The following is a 17,657-nucleotide window of genomic DNA, read 5'->3' as shown; positions in this document are numbered from 1 at the left end:
TCATTTAGCAATTTTGTATTTTTGCAAACGAACCGAACTCAACATATTGATTTTCAGAGAAAGATTCGGTTAGCAATTTTTTTTTTTTGCGAATCAGCCGAACTCAGCATTTGTTATTCGAATACAAGTGTTTGGTTAAAGGACAAAAATTTCCAATTAACTTAACCAATCGAACACAATATATTGGTTTTTAATGAGGAGTTCGGTTAAAACTATTTTTTGCGAACCAACCGAACTCAGAATTCGATTACGAAAAAATAAATTCGTAATAATCGAAGTGTTCTTCGTGTTCTTGGTTTAAGAACGTTCGGTTAAAAAACTAGTTTTTTTAAACTATTCCTAACCGAACATGCCACTTTAACTTCCATTTAAACCATATTTTGATGATTTCTACTCAATTTTCCCAATTAAAAACGATTGATGGGTTTTTCAATCAAATGAGGAACGTCAAGGAAAGAAAGAAGAAGAAGAGAATAATTATTATTTTTTCAAAACTAAAAAATTTCGATGCCCCTCCTATTTTTGTTTTTGTTTTTGATTTTGGTTAATAGATTCATTTAGATTAGATTTATATAGTTATTAGGTTAGTTTTTTTTAATTTAAATTAAAATAAAGAATAATTTTATATTTACCTTACTTTAGGACACCCTTACAAGTATAATGAGTTTGGTCCAACAAGACAATGATCCCAACAAAAAAAAAAAACCATCGTACCTAAAAAAATTGTTCCTTCCAAATGTAAACATGTAGGATTAGTAGAGTCAGCTAATCTGGTCAAGCGGCACATGGACAGCCAATAACAGTCGTATGGTACTTCGGACAATCTAGTCAGTGGAGGAGAAATATTATCCAACTTAGCGCGAAATAAATGATAGAAATAGAGTGAGAAAATCCCAAAAGAAACAGAGAAATGATCTGCCTCACTACTCCTGGATTACTCAGCCATGAATGTTCATTCCCAAATAAATCTCCCAGGTTTAATCAATTCAAAAGAAGAAACCCACATTTTGTGATAATCAAATCATCATCAGAAAAGAGTGAAAACCCATTTCCTCCAATAAAATCAGCTAAAAGAGTAGTATTAGTAAGACATGGACAGAGTACATGGAATGAAGAAGGACGAATTCAAGGTAGTTCCAATTACTCTGTTCTTACAAAGAAAGGTGAATCTCAAGCTGAAACATCTCGGCAAATGTTAGCTAATGATACATTTGATGTCTGTTTTAACAGGTAATAATTAGAATTTCCTATTCATTCTGATTGGGTATAGAAAACCGATGATTAGGTATAGAAAACCGATTAACGTAAGCTGTGGTGTATTTTTTCCAGCCCGTTAAATCGATCGAAGAGGACGGCGGAGATCATATGGGATGCTCGTAAAGAGGCGATGATACCAGAATTTGATTTACGGGAAATCGATCTTTATTCTTTTCAGGTTAGTTTGTTGAAATTTATCAATGTAGCTTAAGTGTTTGAGAATTTGTCCAAGAGGAGATTTTTTGAAAATTGCGGATTTCTTTTTAGGGACTTTTGAAAAATGAAGGGATAGAGAAGTATGGTGAAGAATTTAGGCGATGGCAGAAGGATGCACCAAATTTTGAGATTGATGGTCATTACCCGGTGAGAGAATTGTGGGTTCGTGCTAGAAATTGTTGGGATAAAATTCTTTGTCATGAAGGGGAGTCTGTGCTTGTTGTTGCTCATAATGCTATTAATCAAGCTCTTGTTGCTACCGCTATGGGTGCTTAGTTCTTCCTCTTTGTAATGTTTGTTGAATAAATGGACTTTTCTAGTATTCAGTCTGAAACATGGTTGTTTGTGTTGATTAGGATTGGGGACGGAGTACTTCAGGGTTCTACTTCAAAGTAATTGTGGTGTAAGTGTTTTGGATTTCACCCCTGTGGATGACAGTGAATCTCCTCACATCTGCCTTAATCGTTTGAATCAGGTACCTATAACAAGTTAAAGCTATTTTGGGTTTATATCCTCTACTTATTGTTATTCATGTAAATTCTTGACTAATGCATTTGTTAATGGTAAATCATCTTAAACGGTTTCGCTGTAGACGCCCAAGTCATCTATAGCACCAACAAGTTCTGCCGGTAGAAAAAGCAGTAAACAACTAATTATTGTGTGCCATGGAAATGTTGAGGTATGAGACAGGTCATCATTCGAAGAGTTTATACTTCCGCTTTCTTAATATCCTTGATTGTAGTCATTTCGAGACATAAGAAATTCTCCTTAATGTTGGACAGGCTACATCACCAAATTCTCCTGATGGACCAATGAACATGCTCGGGGTTATACAGGTCATCCGTCTTTCTGAGTTTCCCTGATAACCAAGGAACAAGGCTTCCTTAATCTGATATCTTGATTGATTACTCATGTAACAGTCCCAGAAAACTGCTGAGCTTCTTCTAGACTTAAAGGTAACGTCAGTAGTTTGCAGCCCTCGGATAGCCTCCATCGATACTGCCACAACCATCTCCAAGGTATGTTCCGTTTCCCTTATAAGTTATTGAGTTTAGTTTGACCACAATTCTTGTCGTAGAAATCCAATGCATATACTTTCCAAGAACATGAATAATTCAATATTTATTGTAACTAGGTAGACTTGATTTGTAGGTTCAAGAAGGTGCTGTTTGCTTGGGTGCTGACACTGTACCTCGCTTAGTGGAGATGAAGCAATTGAACGAACTAGAAGTTGAGTCCATTTTTCAGCAATCAAGAACGGTAAATTCAGAAACTGAGTATCTACTTTGAAGTTTTAGTAAAAACCTTGTGATAAATCTTCGGTGAGTTCAGTAACAACGTTAGGTAATCATACAGGATCCAATCGAGTCCTCATTTCTTCATCCCGGTTGGTTAAACAGTTTCGAGGATCAAGTGACTACGGACATATGGAATCAATCAGGGAAAGCATGGAAATCTTTACTAGATGAGTTATCTGATGAATCCGAGGGAGAAAGAAATCTGGTGGTTGTCGGACATCCTGCAGTACACATTGCTTTAATAGGACAATGTCTGAATTTGACCAAAGAATGGATGGGATCATTTCATCTCGATGCTGGTAGCATTAGTGTTATAGATTTCCCTTATGGGCCTAGTGGAAAAGGTGTTATACGATGCGTAAATTATACTGCTCATTTAGGGAGGTGGTCGATACCTGTTACAAAGTCAAGTGTGGATAACGAAGAGTTTTAGATGTCAATACAATATGTTCATACAGATGGAGAAACTTGTGGCTGATGAATGAGAGATTCCATTCCTGGTTGTGTACTATCAAGTTTTAACACTAGGGTTCACGTCGAAGTATTCATTTTTTTCTCTATTATAAGAGCTAGAATTCTTTTAGGGAACCTTGAGTCCAGAGTTTGGATTGTAATATTTAACTTACAGATACGGTAGCGTCAATTGCTATGGGCCTGATAGTTATATCTGTGTGCAAATTCTATACAGAATGAGTAAAACATGAGTAAATCAACATTTTTTTTCAATTCCACCATGGCATTTTGAGTTGCAGTAGTGGAATAGAAGAGAGATTTACTGGTGTACGAGTTTACAGAAAAACGGAAGCTCCATTCTCTAAAAGATGACTGGAATGTAAATGAGGAAAAATTCCCTTCCCAAAGAGAAGGATAGTTGTATGGCGATGTGAAGAATGGCTGAATGATTTGAGTGCATCGGGTTGAATTTTGTGGAGGAGTCGGTTCAACACAATGAGAGAGCTTGCGCAAGTGGATTTTCTTTTGGGAAACTTAGGTGGAGACAAAAAAAAACAAAAATTCTCATTGTCAAGCACACAATTAATTTTGGATATCGTGATACCCACAAATATTTATGTGACACCCATAATTATCCGAAATTATTAAAACCTGACTGCATGACGGTTTATGCATCCGCATGACGGTTTATGCATACTGTTTTTTTAAGGATAACTCGTTACGCATCCTAATTTTTCAGGGATATAATTGGCAACACAACTTGAATATAACCGTTGATTTACCCGTTTTCAAGATCGACACAACTGTTGATTTACCCGTTTTCAAGATCGACACAACTGTTTTTAAGATCGACACAACCGTTGATTTACTCGTGGTTTCTTATAAGCTTTGTCATGCTTCACTGCCTCATGCTTCGCCCACGTCTACTCCAGAGTTTGTCGCTTCTTCACCTTCTGCTGAGTTACAGAAAATATCTTCTAATGGAAACGTCACCACTCCCTTGGAAGGTGCTAACGCCCCAATTTCTGAGAATGTCTCCGCGTTTGTGAAGGCTTCTACCGTCTTAACTCCCGAGAATGTTACCGCGTCTTCAAAAGATATTATTACTACCTCTCCAGTGGGCATTACTATGTCTACCTCTCCTTCTACTATGGTCACGTCCTCTTCCCTTGAAACTAACTCTGTCAATGAAGGCGTTCTTGACAGGACTGGTTCTGGGGCTAAGTTGTTGTCGAAAATTATTAATGCCGCTCGCTTATCCTGTGACGATCCTTCTCAATCCCGAGTTTTTGACGCCCTTGCCAAATTATTGTGCGAGTCTTCTCCAGATAAAGCGACTAGGAGTGAGATTTTTTCTCAGTTAGATCCAAGCATTAATCTCGCTTTTGAACGTCTGGTATGTATTCTATCATTTATGTTTTCAATTTGTGCTATTTTATGGCTCTTTTATATTTCATATTATCTTTTCCTTAGGAATATAATACCGTCGTCGCTTAATCCAAATCGAAGGCTTCTCTGAAACTAGCAATACTATCCGAGCACTTTCCCAACAAGTTACCAAGCTGAAAGGGGATCTTTTAGCTGAATCTGTTGCTTCTGAATATCTTCGCTTCAAAAATCAAGAGCTTAGAGGTATGTATTCCAACTTTCATTTCTTAATTTTGTCGTGCTTGTGTTCATTTTCTTTTAAATTTTCCGTGCACGTCATGGAAAGATTTAGTTATCAACATTCTGCTGAGGATGCTCGTGTTGATAATAAGAAGTTGCAGGTTCAGCTGAACCAATTAATTAATAATCATCCGTACCTGCTTAACCAAATTGATAACCTAAAGAATGAAAATCTTTATTTATGCAACCAATACGATTTTCTGGGCTCCCAAGTAACCAATCTTTCAGGATTATTGTATAGCTCTGATTTAAGAAATCAAACTCTGTCAGATGAGAATCAAATCCTTTCTAATGAGAAGCGATCTTTCCTAAATGAGAAGACGATGTTTACGTGTCAGTGTCTTACCCTCCAGAAGACTTACCTTAGTCATGAGGAATCCCTTCATGCTTTGAAAAACCAATATGACGAAGAAATGAAGAGGTTATCTTTAGAGAATTAAAAAATTATTTAGAGTAAAATAAATATAACTGTGAATATGAATCAACTCCGAGAACCGCATGAGATACTAAAAGGCTCTTATGATAATTTAGCAAAGGAGAGTAAGTCTCTTTCCCAAGATGAGAAGAGAATTCGGTCCCTCCTTCAAGGTTTGGTTGGTGATGATTTTGATAAGTGTATGGAGGATATTAAAAATAGTGATCTTGCTTTATCCCATCATTTTACTTCTCAGAGGGAAGGTAGTCAAATTGAGCTGACTGGCTCAGCTTTTACTTTTATTTGAAATTTTTTTATTTGTCTTTATTTCCCCGCCATTGTTTTGATCAGAAATTTTATTCTTTTGCAGCATCTGACGAATCACATCAGCTTATCATTAAGAAGCTAAAGTCTGACCTTTCAAAGGCACAAAAGAAGCGCGGTGAGCTCTCTGTGAAACTTTCTTCCACTCAGGAAAAGGCGAGAAGGAGGTGTTCATATCTTGAAAAGTTGATGGAGGTTGATGTTGGGAATACCAAGAAAAGTGTCGCGCGTGATATTTTCATTAAATATAAGTCTCTTACAGATAAGGTTTTCCGCGCTTATTCAATTCCCTTCTGAAGTTCAACTAGATCAGTGCCTGCCACAATCAGATCATCTACATGAACTAAGACATTAAGCTGTATTTTTCCTTTTGTCATAATAAAAGAGAATAATCTGAATATGATTGTTTGAAGCCATAATTCTTCAAATCTGTTGATAAATTTGTAAACCAACATCTAGGCACCTGTTTTAGGCTATATAATGATTTCTTCATTCTACAAACCATATTAGAATTTCGTTTGGAAAATACCGGAGGTATCTTCATATACACTTCTTCCTCCAGATCACTATGAAGAAATACATTATGGACATCCATTTGATGCACTTCCCAATTCTTAACTGCTGCAACAACTAAAAAAGTACGATATTAGAATTTCAGGTGCAATGAAGATAATCTTCTTCTCTCAAAGTAGTCACCTGACTTGCAATATCACCGGTGCAATAACCACACTTTCATTGTGGTATTTTCATATATGTCACCAGGTCACCCCACAGCTTGTTTAATCTTCCAAAATAAACAGCTACACTTTCAGATTTACCTTGTTTACACTCACTCAAAGATAATTTTATTTGACAGATTCTTGTACCAGGTCAACTGACTTGCAATATCACCGGTGCAATAACCACACTTTCATTGTGGTATTTTCATATATGTTACCAGGTCACCCCACAACTTGTTTAATCTTCCAAAATAAACAGCTACACTTTCATATTTACCTTGTTTACACTCACTCAAAGATAATTTTATTTGACAGATTCTTGTACCACTTACCACACAAAATCGTTTCCGCAAGTGTATCCAGAGAAGAGCAACATCATCATAATATCCTAGTGTTGATCGTATGGAAGAATCCAGGGTGTTGTTAATCAGGAAACAATGGTTGATTGAACCGCAATCCATTCCTCCAATTGTTCGGGATCTGTAGGTTCTTTTATTGTGCCGTCAACAAAACCAAACTTTCGTTTGGGTATTAACGATCTTCTAATAGATCTAGCCCATTCATCATATTTAGTTGTAACACAATCGGGGTAATACGAATACCAGGACCATCGCTCGATCCTAGATGATACACCGGATTTTTCTTCGATGATTCATGCTCTGGTTGTTCTCCTTTTTCTCCGTCTTTTGATGTTTCTTCTACCATTATGTTTAATGAAAAAAATTGATTTTAGGTTTTATAGGGTTTTAGGGTTTTAACCAGGCTCGATGCCATGTTAAATTCACGATAAGTTCTGCCTTTCTCATTAGATATTCAAGATATTTATACATCAATATGACTTGGCCAGCACGACACAAGACTTGCAGAATACGAGAACTCTTCCTAATATAACTCGTAACAAACTTAAAATAGAGTATGTTTCCTAATAGAAGATGATGCTACTATCGTTAATATTGAAGACTTAAGGTAGATGATTGAGAAAACTAGGTCGAGTTTGTGTCTTAATTCATAAGGAGGTTGGGTGAAATTCGATGTCGACGAGAAAACCAAGAAGAAAATCTTGACATCGTTCAAATTGTGTGTTGGGTGGCTGGGATTTTAAAGTTTCGGAAGGATTTAAGAAGGTGGGTTATAGTGGTGTTGGTTATGGGAAGAGTTTGAGATCGAGCTGTTGAAGAAGCCGCAAAGAAAACCGTTGCAATAGTGATGAACGATAATGATAAGAAAGCAATTCAGAGTTATTACGGGATATGGAGACATGGGTTAGTGTTTGATTGGAAATTGCAGGTAAATTTGAGAGCTAGAAGATGATTCCTCTATGTACGGCAACATTACCAGGTTGTGCATATCTGGTGTTCGACAGAATGCCTGAACCACCAGAAAAATGGAGAGTTTTAAACTAAGAAATGAGTGAAACTGAAGTTGAATACCGAACTTATTCGAGTTTGTTGAGTCTTAATGATATGGCACAGGGTAAACGATTTGAAATAAACCGACACACGGAGAATCCACTCCGGTAAATAAGACCCAATAACGATAAACAACTCCAATCCAGGAGCTAAACAAAAGATATGCAACTCTAATCCAAGAGTTAAGAGAAAGAAATATTGGTTTGATCACATTCAACTGACTGATTAATTTTAATACCAAAAGAATGAGCTAAGCCTAACTAATTACAATGATAAAGGAAATGGCTATTTATAGCCTCCAAACATTAAATCTGGAAATCTATAACATCCCTAAGAAATATATTATTCTTATGAAACAAGATAAATCCAATAAAGAAACTAATTATCCTAATAATAAAAATACTAAAACTAACAGATATCCAAGATTTAGTCAAATCTTGGAAATATTCTAGACTTTCCAAAATATGTCCCGCATCAGGTTCCCCTACTGCGATGAAACTCGTCTCGAGTTTATACTGAAAATGGCAAGTCGAATAAAGGACCTTGGCACTCCCTTTGGTGGCACAATTCGATCTTGAATCATGCATCAGAATCACTAACCGTTCAGAAAATAATCTCAACTTTACATTCTTCATCTTATGCATGTAAAAACCCGTCGCACAATGTCGTTTGCTCCTAGTGTTGCAATGTAGAAGCTCCCACGACATCTTCCAAGCATTGTCCCTTCGATATCCATAAGAGTTGGAAGTACCATCAGAAAACATGGTAAATGTGTACGAGTCTTCAGAAGTGCTGCTTTCGGGAAATACCACCACAGCTATATCCAACTGGGAAGGACTAACCTTAAGCATCTCATTGCCTCCAATCACTTGATGAATTCCCTAGACATCATTACTAATGTTATGTTCAACTTCACCAAGGTTGTTTTTGAACGCAGCCTCACCATCTGTGTAAAGTGCACTTTTAAAAGCCACCTCTTTCGATTTTTCAGGCGGTATTTTACCCTGCATCAGCTTGATCTTGATTGCTCCCCATATGAATTCATAAATGTTATCACGACAACTTGATAGTACCTCAAACAACCAGGGACCATCCAACACAACATCACAAACGTCAGTATCAACTACTTCACAAAAGATTGTGTCAGAGTAACATTTACCGATGACTATTGGAATTTTGCAAACACCCATACAAGTAATCACCCCTTCGTTGTTTCTGACCCATTTAATCTGATCCGGGTAAGGATACCCGTCCATCTCATAACCCAAAGCCTCCACCGTTTTAATAGAAACCAAATTTTGTTCACAACCACCATCAATAATAAAATCTCAAAATTTATTTCCGATGATGTACCGACTTCGAAAAAGCTTGCCCATGTCGCAATCTCCAATAGGTTTAGGGACAAATAAGTTTGTTGGGATTATATGTTTTAAAAACATTATTTATTTCCAATAATTTAGTGTCTCATTTAAATGGTTTTATAATGACATTTATTATTCCTTTTAAGAATAAATTTATTTCATTTTTAATGTCAAAAACCGTTTTTTGTTGAATTGGTTAATGATGCTAATTAACATCTTATTAATGTATTTCATTTAATTCTTTGGCTATTATAAATCAATTTTTGATGAAAGGAATTTAGAATGTTGTTGAAAAACTTTTTCTATTGAGAGAGTTTTTTCTCTTTACATTTTTGAGTTAGGAAAATAAAAATGAATATTCGGAAAGAAAACAAAAGTGTGAGCATCTTTTTGTTTTCTATAAGAGTGATTTTGAGCAAGAATGAAAGTGTAGAAGTTGCACATCCTCTCACCGTGCAAAAGTGATTGTGTAAGAGATTGATCTCGGCTGTTTTATCCTAGGGACGACGCGCAATTGAAGAACTGCTTGCACAATCTTGGGAAGAGCCGCGAAACATCTTAAAGAAAGCGACCTAGTCCGCGGCTCAGCCATAATATTTTCTTCGTGTTTGGTTTTTATTTTTTGTGCAGGCATAATCCAGCAATGATTCCAACAATTTTAAGACGTTTATTCTGCCATGGAAATCAAAAGAGAACAAATGTTAAAACGCGATAAGTGATAGACGCATTTTTGTGTCTACGTTGTCCTTAATTTCATGTATTGTTGGTACTCGATTTTTGTACTTATTATGGTATTTATGTGTTTTTAGGTATTTTTGGAAATAAACATTCTTGGAAAAATCGGCTCGAAAAGTCGTCTAAAACACCGTAAGGAACGTGTTATTCAGACTCTCACTTGTGGATAAGGGGCGCCCAAATGTCAAGGGTTACCCAAAGGATATTTTCACCCAAGCAGCTGATCAGAGACACCCATCATGGCATCTGCTATTCGCACCCCAGGACCGGATAGGGGGCACCCATCTTCTTCTTCACGTGAAAGATATTTGGCGGGAAAAGAAATCTCAACTGTGTGAGATTCTGGTCATGATATTATGGGGATATTTGTGTCTTTAAGACATGACTATCTTCTTACCATGACAGTAAGATTTTGTACGTGTCTTCAATGGAAGGAAATCGTATACTTTTGGATATTTTCGAAAACAGTGAAGGAATTATTCACGGAATTAATTGAAGATATTCTCTTCATTATTTGGCTCAATTAAATGAGAAGATTTGGATATACCATACAACTCAGAAGACGTGTGAAAATGGAGAGGAAATATTCCCGTGAAATACTTTCATAACTGCAAAGAACTTTTGGAGTAATTGAGATGATTTTCGACCTAAGATTGGCTTCACGGTATAAATAATTAAGAGTGTCTTGGGTATCATTGAGGAGATGGAGAGTTTGGGGATCATTTAGAGCAAACCCGGTTTAATCATTATTTTCTCCCATTTCATCACTTGTAAACACTTTTGAGCAATGAAAAATTATTCTGAGTGTGTTTCCAATATGCAGAGCTAAACCCAATCCTTGGGGCTATGGAGGAAGCCGTTGTTTCGGTAAAAGTGATATGTTTTCATTAATTAATTACAACAACTCTATTATGATTTTTGCATTGAACTAAAAATTGTTTATATGAATTTGATTAGTTAGGTGTATTTTCTCTTGATAGAATATGCTTGCTTTAGGGTTTTGATATTCTATGCTTGGATTAACATCTATTCTTTTGGAAATCTACATGTCTAGGCAATACTATTAAAATCAATTTGAATGTTGAGTTGCATAATTATTGTTTTATTAAATCACTAATATCAACCAATGGTGGAATCCTAGTCCCATTCTCTCCATAATTTTCATAACATCTTTTTAATTTAGTTCGCTATTTTTATTTATTAAAAAATATCTAAAAATCCGCTTTCACAAGTCTTGAACGAATCATATTACTACAACAACTTTGAAACACATCAAATTTTTGGCGCCGCCGACGCGGACTTGTCTTTAGGCTAGAGTTTTTAGATTTTTTTTTTAGGTTTTTATTTTATTTGTTATTCTTTACGTTTTTGGATTTTTGTCTTTTCCTTTCAGATTTTGGAATTTGGAGCGAAAGAAAAGTTTGCTAAAGCTTTTGGTGAATACTTAAAGAGTTGGAGTAAAAGGCAAAGCGAAAGGAGCGAAAGAAGAAGATTTTTTTTATTTTATAAAAAAAGAGAGACATTTTTATTTTTTGTAGATTTTTTTTAGACTTCGTTTTTCTTTTGCACTTTATTTTTTTGGACTTTGGACTTTAAATTTTGGGACATTATTTTTAAACCCTACGGAAGGATAGTTTAAATATGAACTGTTTGCAGAGAAGGACGACGATTACAATATCGTCTCGGCCCCTCGGGTTCGTACATGACATAGGAGTCGTGGCCCGAGTCGACTATAAAGGTTCATCCCCCGTCTGGTACGGGAGGTAAGTTTGTCGAAACACTCGCGAATCCCCTGTCAGCGAGTTACTGTCTTCCTTCGTATGCATATATGTTGAGGACTTGAAAACGGCTGTTTTAATTTCCTATTAAAGGGCAAGGACTGGCCATACAATATAAGGGTTCGGATTTTATCACCGTTCTCTTCTTGCCCGCCTTAGAAAAACGACACCAAACGCGAACCTAAGCCTAAAATTTTGACTAGAACAAGACCGATAGGGTAACGAGCTTAACAGGAAAGTCATTCGAAAAATATTGGTTACTCTTTTAAGCATACTTCGAAGTTCTTGACGGTTTCTGTAAGTTGAATGCGTGACTGCGCCGCCTTGTAATACCGGTGAGGCCTTGGGTATTAAAGCTCCACCGAGTTTCCCTCGCCTCTATTCAACTTACTTTAACTCGGATTAATTCCAGAGGGGTTTGCTTAAATTGTAACGAATTCCCTTTCGAAGAATTAGAAGCTGGTCTAGAAACAATCTAAGTGGAGCCATCATGCTTTTTGTTTGCTAGAAATCAGTAGGTTTGCTATGGTAGAGTCAGCCTTGTCAGTGGGTTTATTTTGCGAATGTCAAACTGGGACAATAGCCAATACAACAAATATCCAATTGAACAAAATGGACATTACTACTTTGAGCATAGTGTGAATAGTGGTTGGGAACATCCACCTTTTGAAGGTTATGGGTCATACCATGATGAGCCTAATTACTATTCACACACCCACAGGTCATACGAGCAAAACGATCCTCCTATTTCTCTAGAAGAGTCTCTAAAGAGTTTCAGTGAGTCAACACAAAAGTTTCACTTATTTATGAAAGAGACTTATAATATTCCGCTTCCAGAAGAGTCCATAGAGCAGTCAACTAAGATGTCTCTAGAAGAGTCCCTCAAGCAGTTTAATGAGAGTACAAATAGGATTATGGAAAAATTTGCTCAAGATAGTCTTAACTTCCAATATAGTGTTTCCAATACCACCCTTGAAAATAAGGATAGTTTTTATTCACAAAATCAAGATGACGAGGTTGGAATTGGTAACACTACTAGTTTAGATGAGGTTCAACCATTTTCATATTATTATAATGATGATTATGATGAGGATAGTGTTGATGAAGAATCAGACACATATAGGCATAGTGATCAGGAATTTGTTACTCCAATTGAGCTTTACAATAAAATAATATTATTTCTAGTTTAAATCCAAATAATTTTAGTAATTATTCACCTATTCAAAAGGACGAGGATTTGATTAGAAGTATCCCCGTTTTAGACGATGTACTATCTCCTTTTTGCGAAGCCAATAATGGTTTAGAGGAAAGAGTTTACCCTGAGAATATTGTTTTAGAGTCTAGCGAGTTAAAAACTCTAGTCTTAGAAGAAGATAAACTCGTAGAGGTAAGTGAGGATGCTGATTGTAACTTAGAAGAATCAATTGACTATTTTCAAGAATATGATGATCTAGAAATTAGGGAGATTGTGACTAGTCTATCTAGAGACGCTGAAAACTCTAAGTTTGGGGGTGATTATCACTTTCCTAGTGCCTTACCTTTAACTCTCAGAAAGTCCCCTCACTTAGGACTTGATATATGTGCCTCAACCATTGTGCCAGAATACCTTCATACTAGATCTCCTGAACCTAATAATTTCCAGGAAGAAGTTCAGTTGTTAGAAACCCATCATCTGGTTGATGTGGTTTACCCAGGCGATAGTACCCAAATTGACTTTGTTTTCCCACCAAATATTTTTCAACCAATTGTGGGAACGTATAAATTTAATATGTGTCAATTATTGAGTTTTGAGACTAAACCTAATTACTTTAGGAGATTAGTGTCGACACATTTGTTTAAGGAAGACCACCACGTTCATTATGGTCAGCTGTGTAAGTCAAATTTGATTGACTTAGAGGATCCCCAGTTATTCAGGTTACTTTTATGTGCTTCTAAATTCTTAGTTGAGTATTTCCAGACTCTACAACCTGACCTTCAGGATCCTGCCTTTGAGGAAGTCCAGACGATGAAAACCTTTTATCTAGACCCAGTTATAGAACCCGAACCTGAACCACAACTAGATATTGTTATCTTAAAGTTAAGTAAGGGTATGTTCGGTATCTTCATGGTCTGTTGCGATTTTCTCTTCGTTTAGGTAACACTTTTTGATTCAGATGACCCGCAATTATTCCGGCTGCTGCTATATGATTCTTCGTGGTGACTAATCCTTTCTTAGTCTGGCTGAAGACTTTAAACTTAGCACTTCCTGGGAGGTAACCCATGCTCATACAACACGGTAATATCTTTCCTTAACTCTTTTGCTTCAAGTGGTAACAGTTTCTCCTTGTTCATGTTTTTAATTTTATCTTTAGAACGTTGAGGAAAATGTTAGATTTAAGTTTGGGGGTATGGGAGAAACTTTTATTTGCAATAAATAAACTCCAGAGCCTAGAAATTTATGCTTATTAAGGTTGGCACTAAACAATCTAAGTGGATGGGAACATCTTGGTTGTAGGATTTGAGGAACCAATCTGATTAGATGGAAACATCTAAAGAGTCTATACATAAAAGCACATAGCTCAGGTGTTAGAATTAAAAAAAAACATGGTAGTTTCGCCATATTTCGTTGAATCCTAATCCTTCTGTTTTTATTTTTTAAGTGATTTGGTGGGGCACACGATTCAAGTTGTCACCTTTTCTAGGGTGGAATAGGGTGATTGAGATACAAAAAAAAAAATGAGACCAGACCATTAGACCAACCGGAATAAATTCAATAAAGTCGACCACTGGTGCCCTTGTATGTGCCAGTTGTGTTGACCTAGAGTTAGGTTTATCGACCACTAGTCCCCTTGTATATGCCAGTTGTGTTGATATTATTCAGACCGGTATCTCAATCCATTAGGATAGGTTCACCTTGGCATAGGCCTTCAGACAGATATGGGAAACACCGTTCACTTTTAACCATCTTTTTATCCATCTTCTTAATCTTTCCATGTGATTGGTTGACTCCGGTTATGATGTACAGAAACTATCTGAGTAGAGCTCTGTCACTTATATATGAATTTTAGTATGCTGAGTGCAAACTCGTGTACAACAATTGGAATTTCGCATCAGGGTACTTCTTCATGTAGTCAATGAGAGTATGCCAACCAAGGAGATTCTTTAGTGCCTTCCAATGTTCTGCGTAGATAGTTAGGGTCTGTAGTAAAGGTTTTATGGGTACACCTCTGGTAAACCCTCCGGAGACAGCACTCCGCCGCTAGGGCCACCTAGCGGTCTAACGGCTTGCTGCACGTGTTAAGTGTAGTCATTTTATTTTCTAGATTAGTTTTGCTCGAGGACTAGCAAATAATAAGTTTGGGGGTATTTGATAGACACATTTTTGTGTCTACGTTGTCCTTAATTTCATGTATTGTTGGTACTCGATTTTTGTACTTATTATGGTATTTTATGTGTTTTTAGGTATTTTTGGAAATAAACATTCTTGGAAAAATCTGCTCGAAAAGTCGTCTAAAGCACCGGAAGGAACGTGTTATTCAGACTCTCACTTGTGGATAAGGGGCGCACAAATGATAAGGGGTACCCAAAGGATATTTGCACCCAAGCAGCTGATCAGAGACACCCCTCATGGCATCTGCTATTCGCACCCCATGACCGGATAGGGGGCACCCATCTTCTTCTTCACGGGAAAGATATTTGGCAGGAAAAGAAATCTCAACTGTGTAAGATTCTGGTCATGATATTATGGGGATATTTGTGTCTTTAATACATGATTATCTTCTTACCATGACAGTAAGATTTTGTACGTGTCTTGAATGGAAGGAAATCGTATACTTTTGGATATTTTCGAAAACAATGAAGGAATTATTCACGGAATTAATTGAAGTTATTCTCTTCATTATCTGGCTCAATTAAATGAGAAGATTTGGATATACCATACAACTCAGAAGACGTGTGCAAATGGAGAGGAAATATTCCCGTGGAATACTTTCATTTACTGCAAAGATATTTTGGAGTAATTGAGATGATTGTCGACCTAAGATTGGATTCACAGTATAAATAAGAGTGTCTTGGATATCAGTGAGGAGATGGAGAGTTTGGGGATCGTATAGACCAAACCCGGTTTAATCATTATTTTCTCCCATTTCGTCACTTGTAAACACTTTTGAGAAATGAAAAATTATTCTGAGTGTGTTTCCAATATGCGGAGCTAAACCCAATCCTTGGGGATATGGAGGAAGCCGTTGTTTCAGTAAAAGTGATATATTTTTATTAATTAATTACAACAACTCTATTATGATTTTTGCATTGAACTAAAAATTGTTTATATGATTTTGATTAGTTAGGTGTATTTTTTCTTGATAGAATATGCTTGCTTTAGGGTTTTGATATTCTATGCTTGGATTAACATCTATTCTTTTGGAAATCTACATGTCTAGGCAATACTATTAGAATCAATTTGAATGTTGAGTTGCATAATCATTGTTTTATTAAATCACTAATATCAACCAATGGTGGAATCCTAGTCCCTTTCTCTCCATAATTTTCACAACATCTTTTTAATTTAGTTCGCTATTTTTATTTATTAAAAAATATCTAAAAATCCGCTTTCACAAGTCTTGAATGAATCATATTACTACAACAACTTTGAAAACACATCAATAAGTATCTTTGTTTATTTCGTTTTATTGAATTATTAACGGTATAATTTTTCTTTGACGATTTAATATGATGCTTGAAAATTTTAGGTTTACTGATACCTAAAGTTAAATTTTATGTATGATTTTGTTGGACTATGGTTGTAATATGAATAATATTTTTCATCATGAATACCTAACATAGAAAAATGTTATTGATGATAGACAAATATCTTTAACAAGCTGTAGAGTTTTATTTTTATATCCTACACGAAAATGAATTGGGTTTAGAAATTTTTACTAGATATACAAGACATCATAAGAATCATCCTTGTCAAAAATCAGAATTTTTGGAGCCCGAAAAGTATTTTACAAAACTGCATAACGTTGCTGAAAATTTCTGACGGGTACAAATTTAATCTTGATTAGTTTCGGTTTTCTGATCTTTATGTTGATATTTTGGGTTTATGTGTAAGATGAAACTTGTAAATCATGAACTTATATTCAAAACCCATTTTGAAATTTCCTGTTTGGATTTTTAATTTGAGAGATGTGGTGATTTCGAAATTGTTGTGTATGTATGTCCAAAATAGGAGACTTTGATACTTGAGATTAGAGATGTAAGAAATTACATTAAAATTAATATTTTGATTCTAGTACTTCATACTCTTGTTTTGGTAATGAAAAACAAGATTATTGTTAGCAATCAAACTAGTGCACCACATATGTTTGATAAAATGCTTAATAGAGAGTTATAAATATATGATGTTATAACTATAGAACTTTGAATCTTTATTTGAAATTTAAGAGAAACTTGGAGTACTATATTTAAATTGATTTTTAAGTAATTATGTAAGTGCATACCTTACTTATTTTTGGTTTCGAATCTTCACATGTGAATGATTGTGACAGGTGCATGAGAATTCACCTACTAGAGCAAGTTTTTATTTTCCAATGAAATAAAATTTGCTGGTTATTAATCGATGTGTGGAGCAATGGGGTTGCTGATTTCTTTGTTGGTATGCAAAGAGTGGACAATGGTTTATAACCAATTGAGTTTTAAAAGCAATTGAGGTATGGTTGATGAACTATTTGTAGTTATTGTAGTGATCAAATGATGGCATTCTAAATTGATTGTTCAATCTTAGAATAAAATTTTGGGAAACAAGATATTGAGAATTATTGTATATGACAATAAACGTGTGACTCATATAAGTTTGGAACTTATGAGATAGAATTTGATATGGAACCAAAAACGAAAGAATTAGAAACCTATTCAAAACAAATGTGAATACGAACTCTCACCAAGAAATGATTATACTATTGTTTATGAAGTTATTTGCTATTCTTGCACGGAATTGCAAGGATATCAAATGTTATTAACAACGCTTTTCAGCTAAGTTAATGT

The 17,657-nt window shown here is 35.6% G+C and overlaps 1 protein-coding gene across 1 annotated transcript; it reads left to right on the top strand.

Moving 5' to 3' along the window:
* Window positions 1-827: 827 nt before the first annotated feature.
* Window positions 828-3,502, top strand: LOC113320305 (probable 2-carboxy-D-arabinitol-1-phosphatase). The gene is made up of 9 exons (XM_026568228.1): window positions 828-1,230; window positions 1,330-1,435; window positions 1,525-1,741; window positions 1,830-1,948; window positions 2,066-2,152; window positions 2,256-2,309; window positions 2,394-2,492; window positions 2,626-2,733; window positions 2,830-3,502. The coding sequence occupies exons 1-9, from the start codon at window positions 911-913 to the stop codon at window positions 3,202-3,204; spliced, it is 1,485 nt and encodes a 494-aa protein (XP_026424013.1). The 5' UTR covers window positions 828-910; the 3' UTR covers window positions 3,205-3,502.
* Window positions 3,503-17,657: the final 14,155 nt, after the last annotated feature.

This window comes from Papaver somniferum, chromosome 11 (genome assembly GCF_003573695.1).
Source record: "Papaver somniferum cultivar HN1 chromosome 11, ASM357369v1, whole genome shotgun sequence".
Lineage (NCBI taxonomy): Eukaryota > Viridiplantae > Streptophyta > Magnoliopsida > Ranunculales > Papaveraceae > Papaver > Papaver somniferum.
The sequence above is the reverse complement of the archived record's forward strand: the minus strand, read 5'-3'. Positions and strand labels throughout refer to the sequence as shown.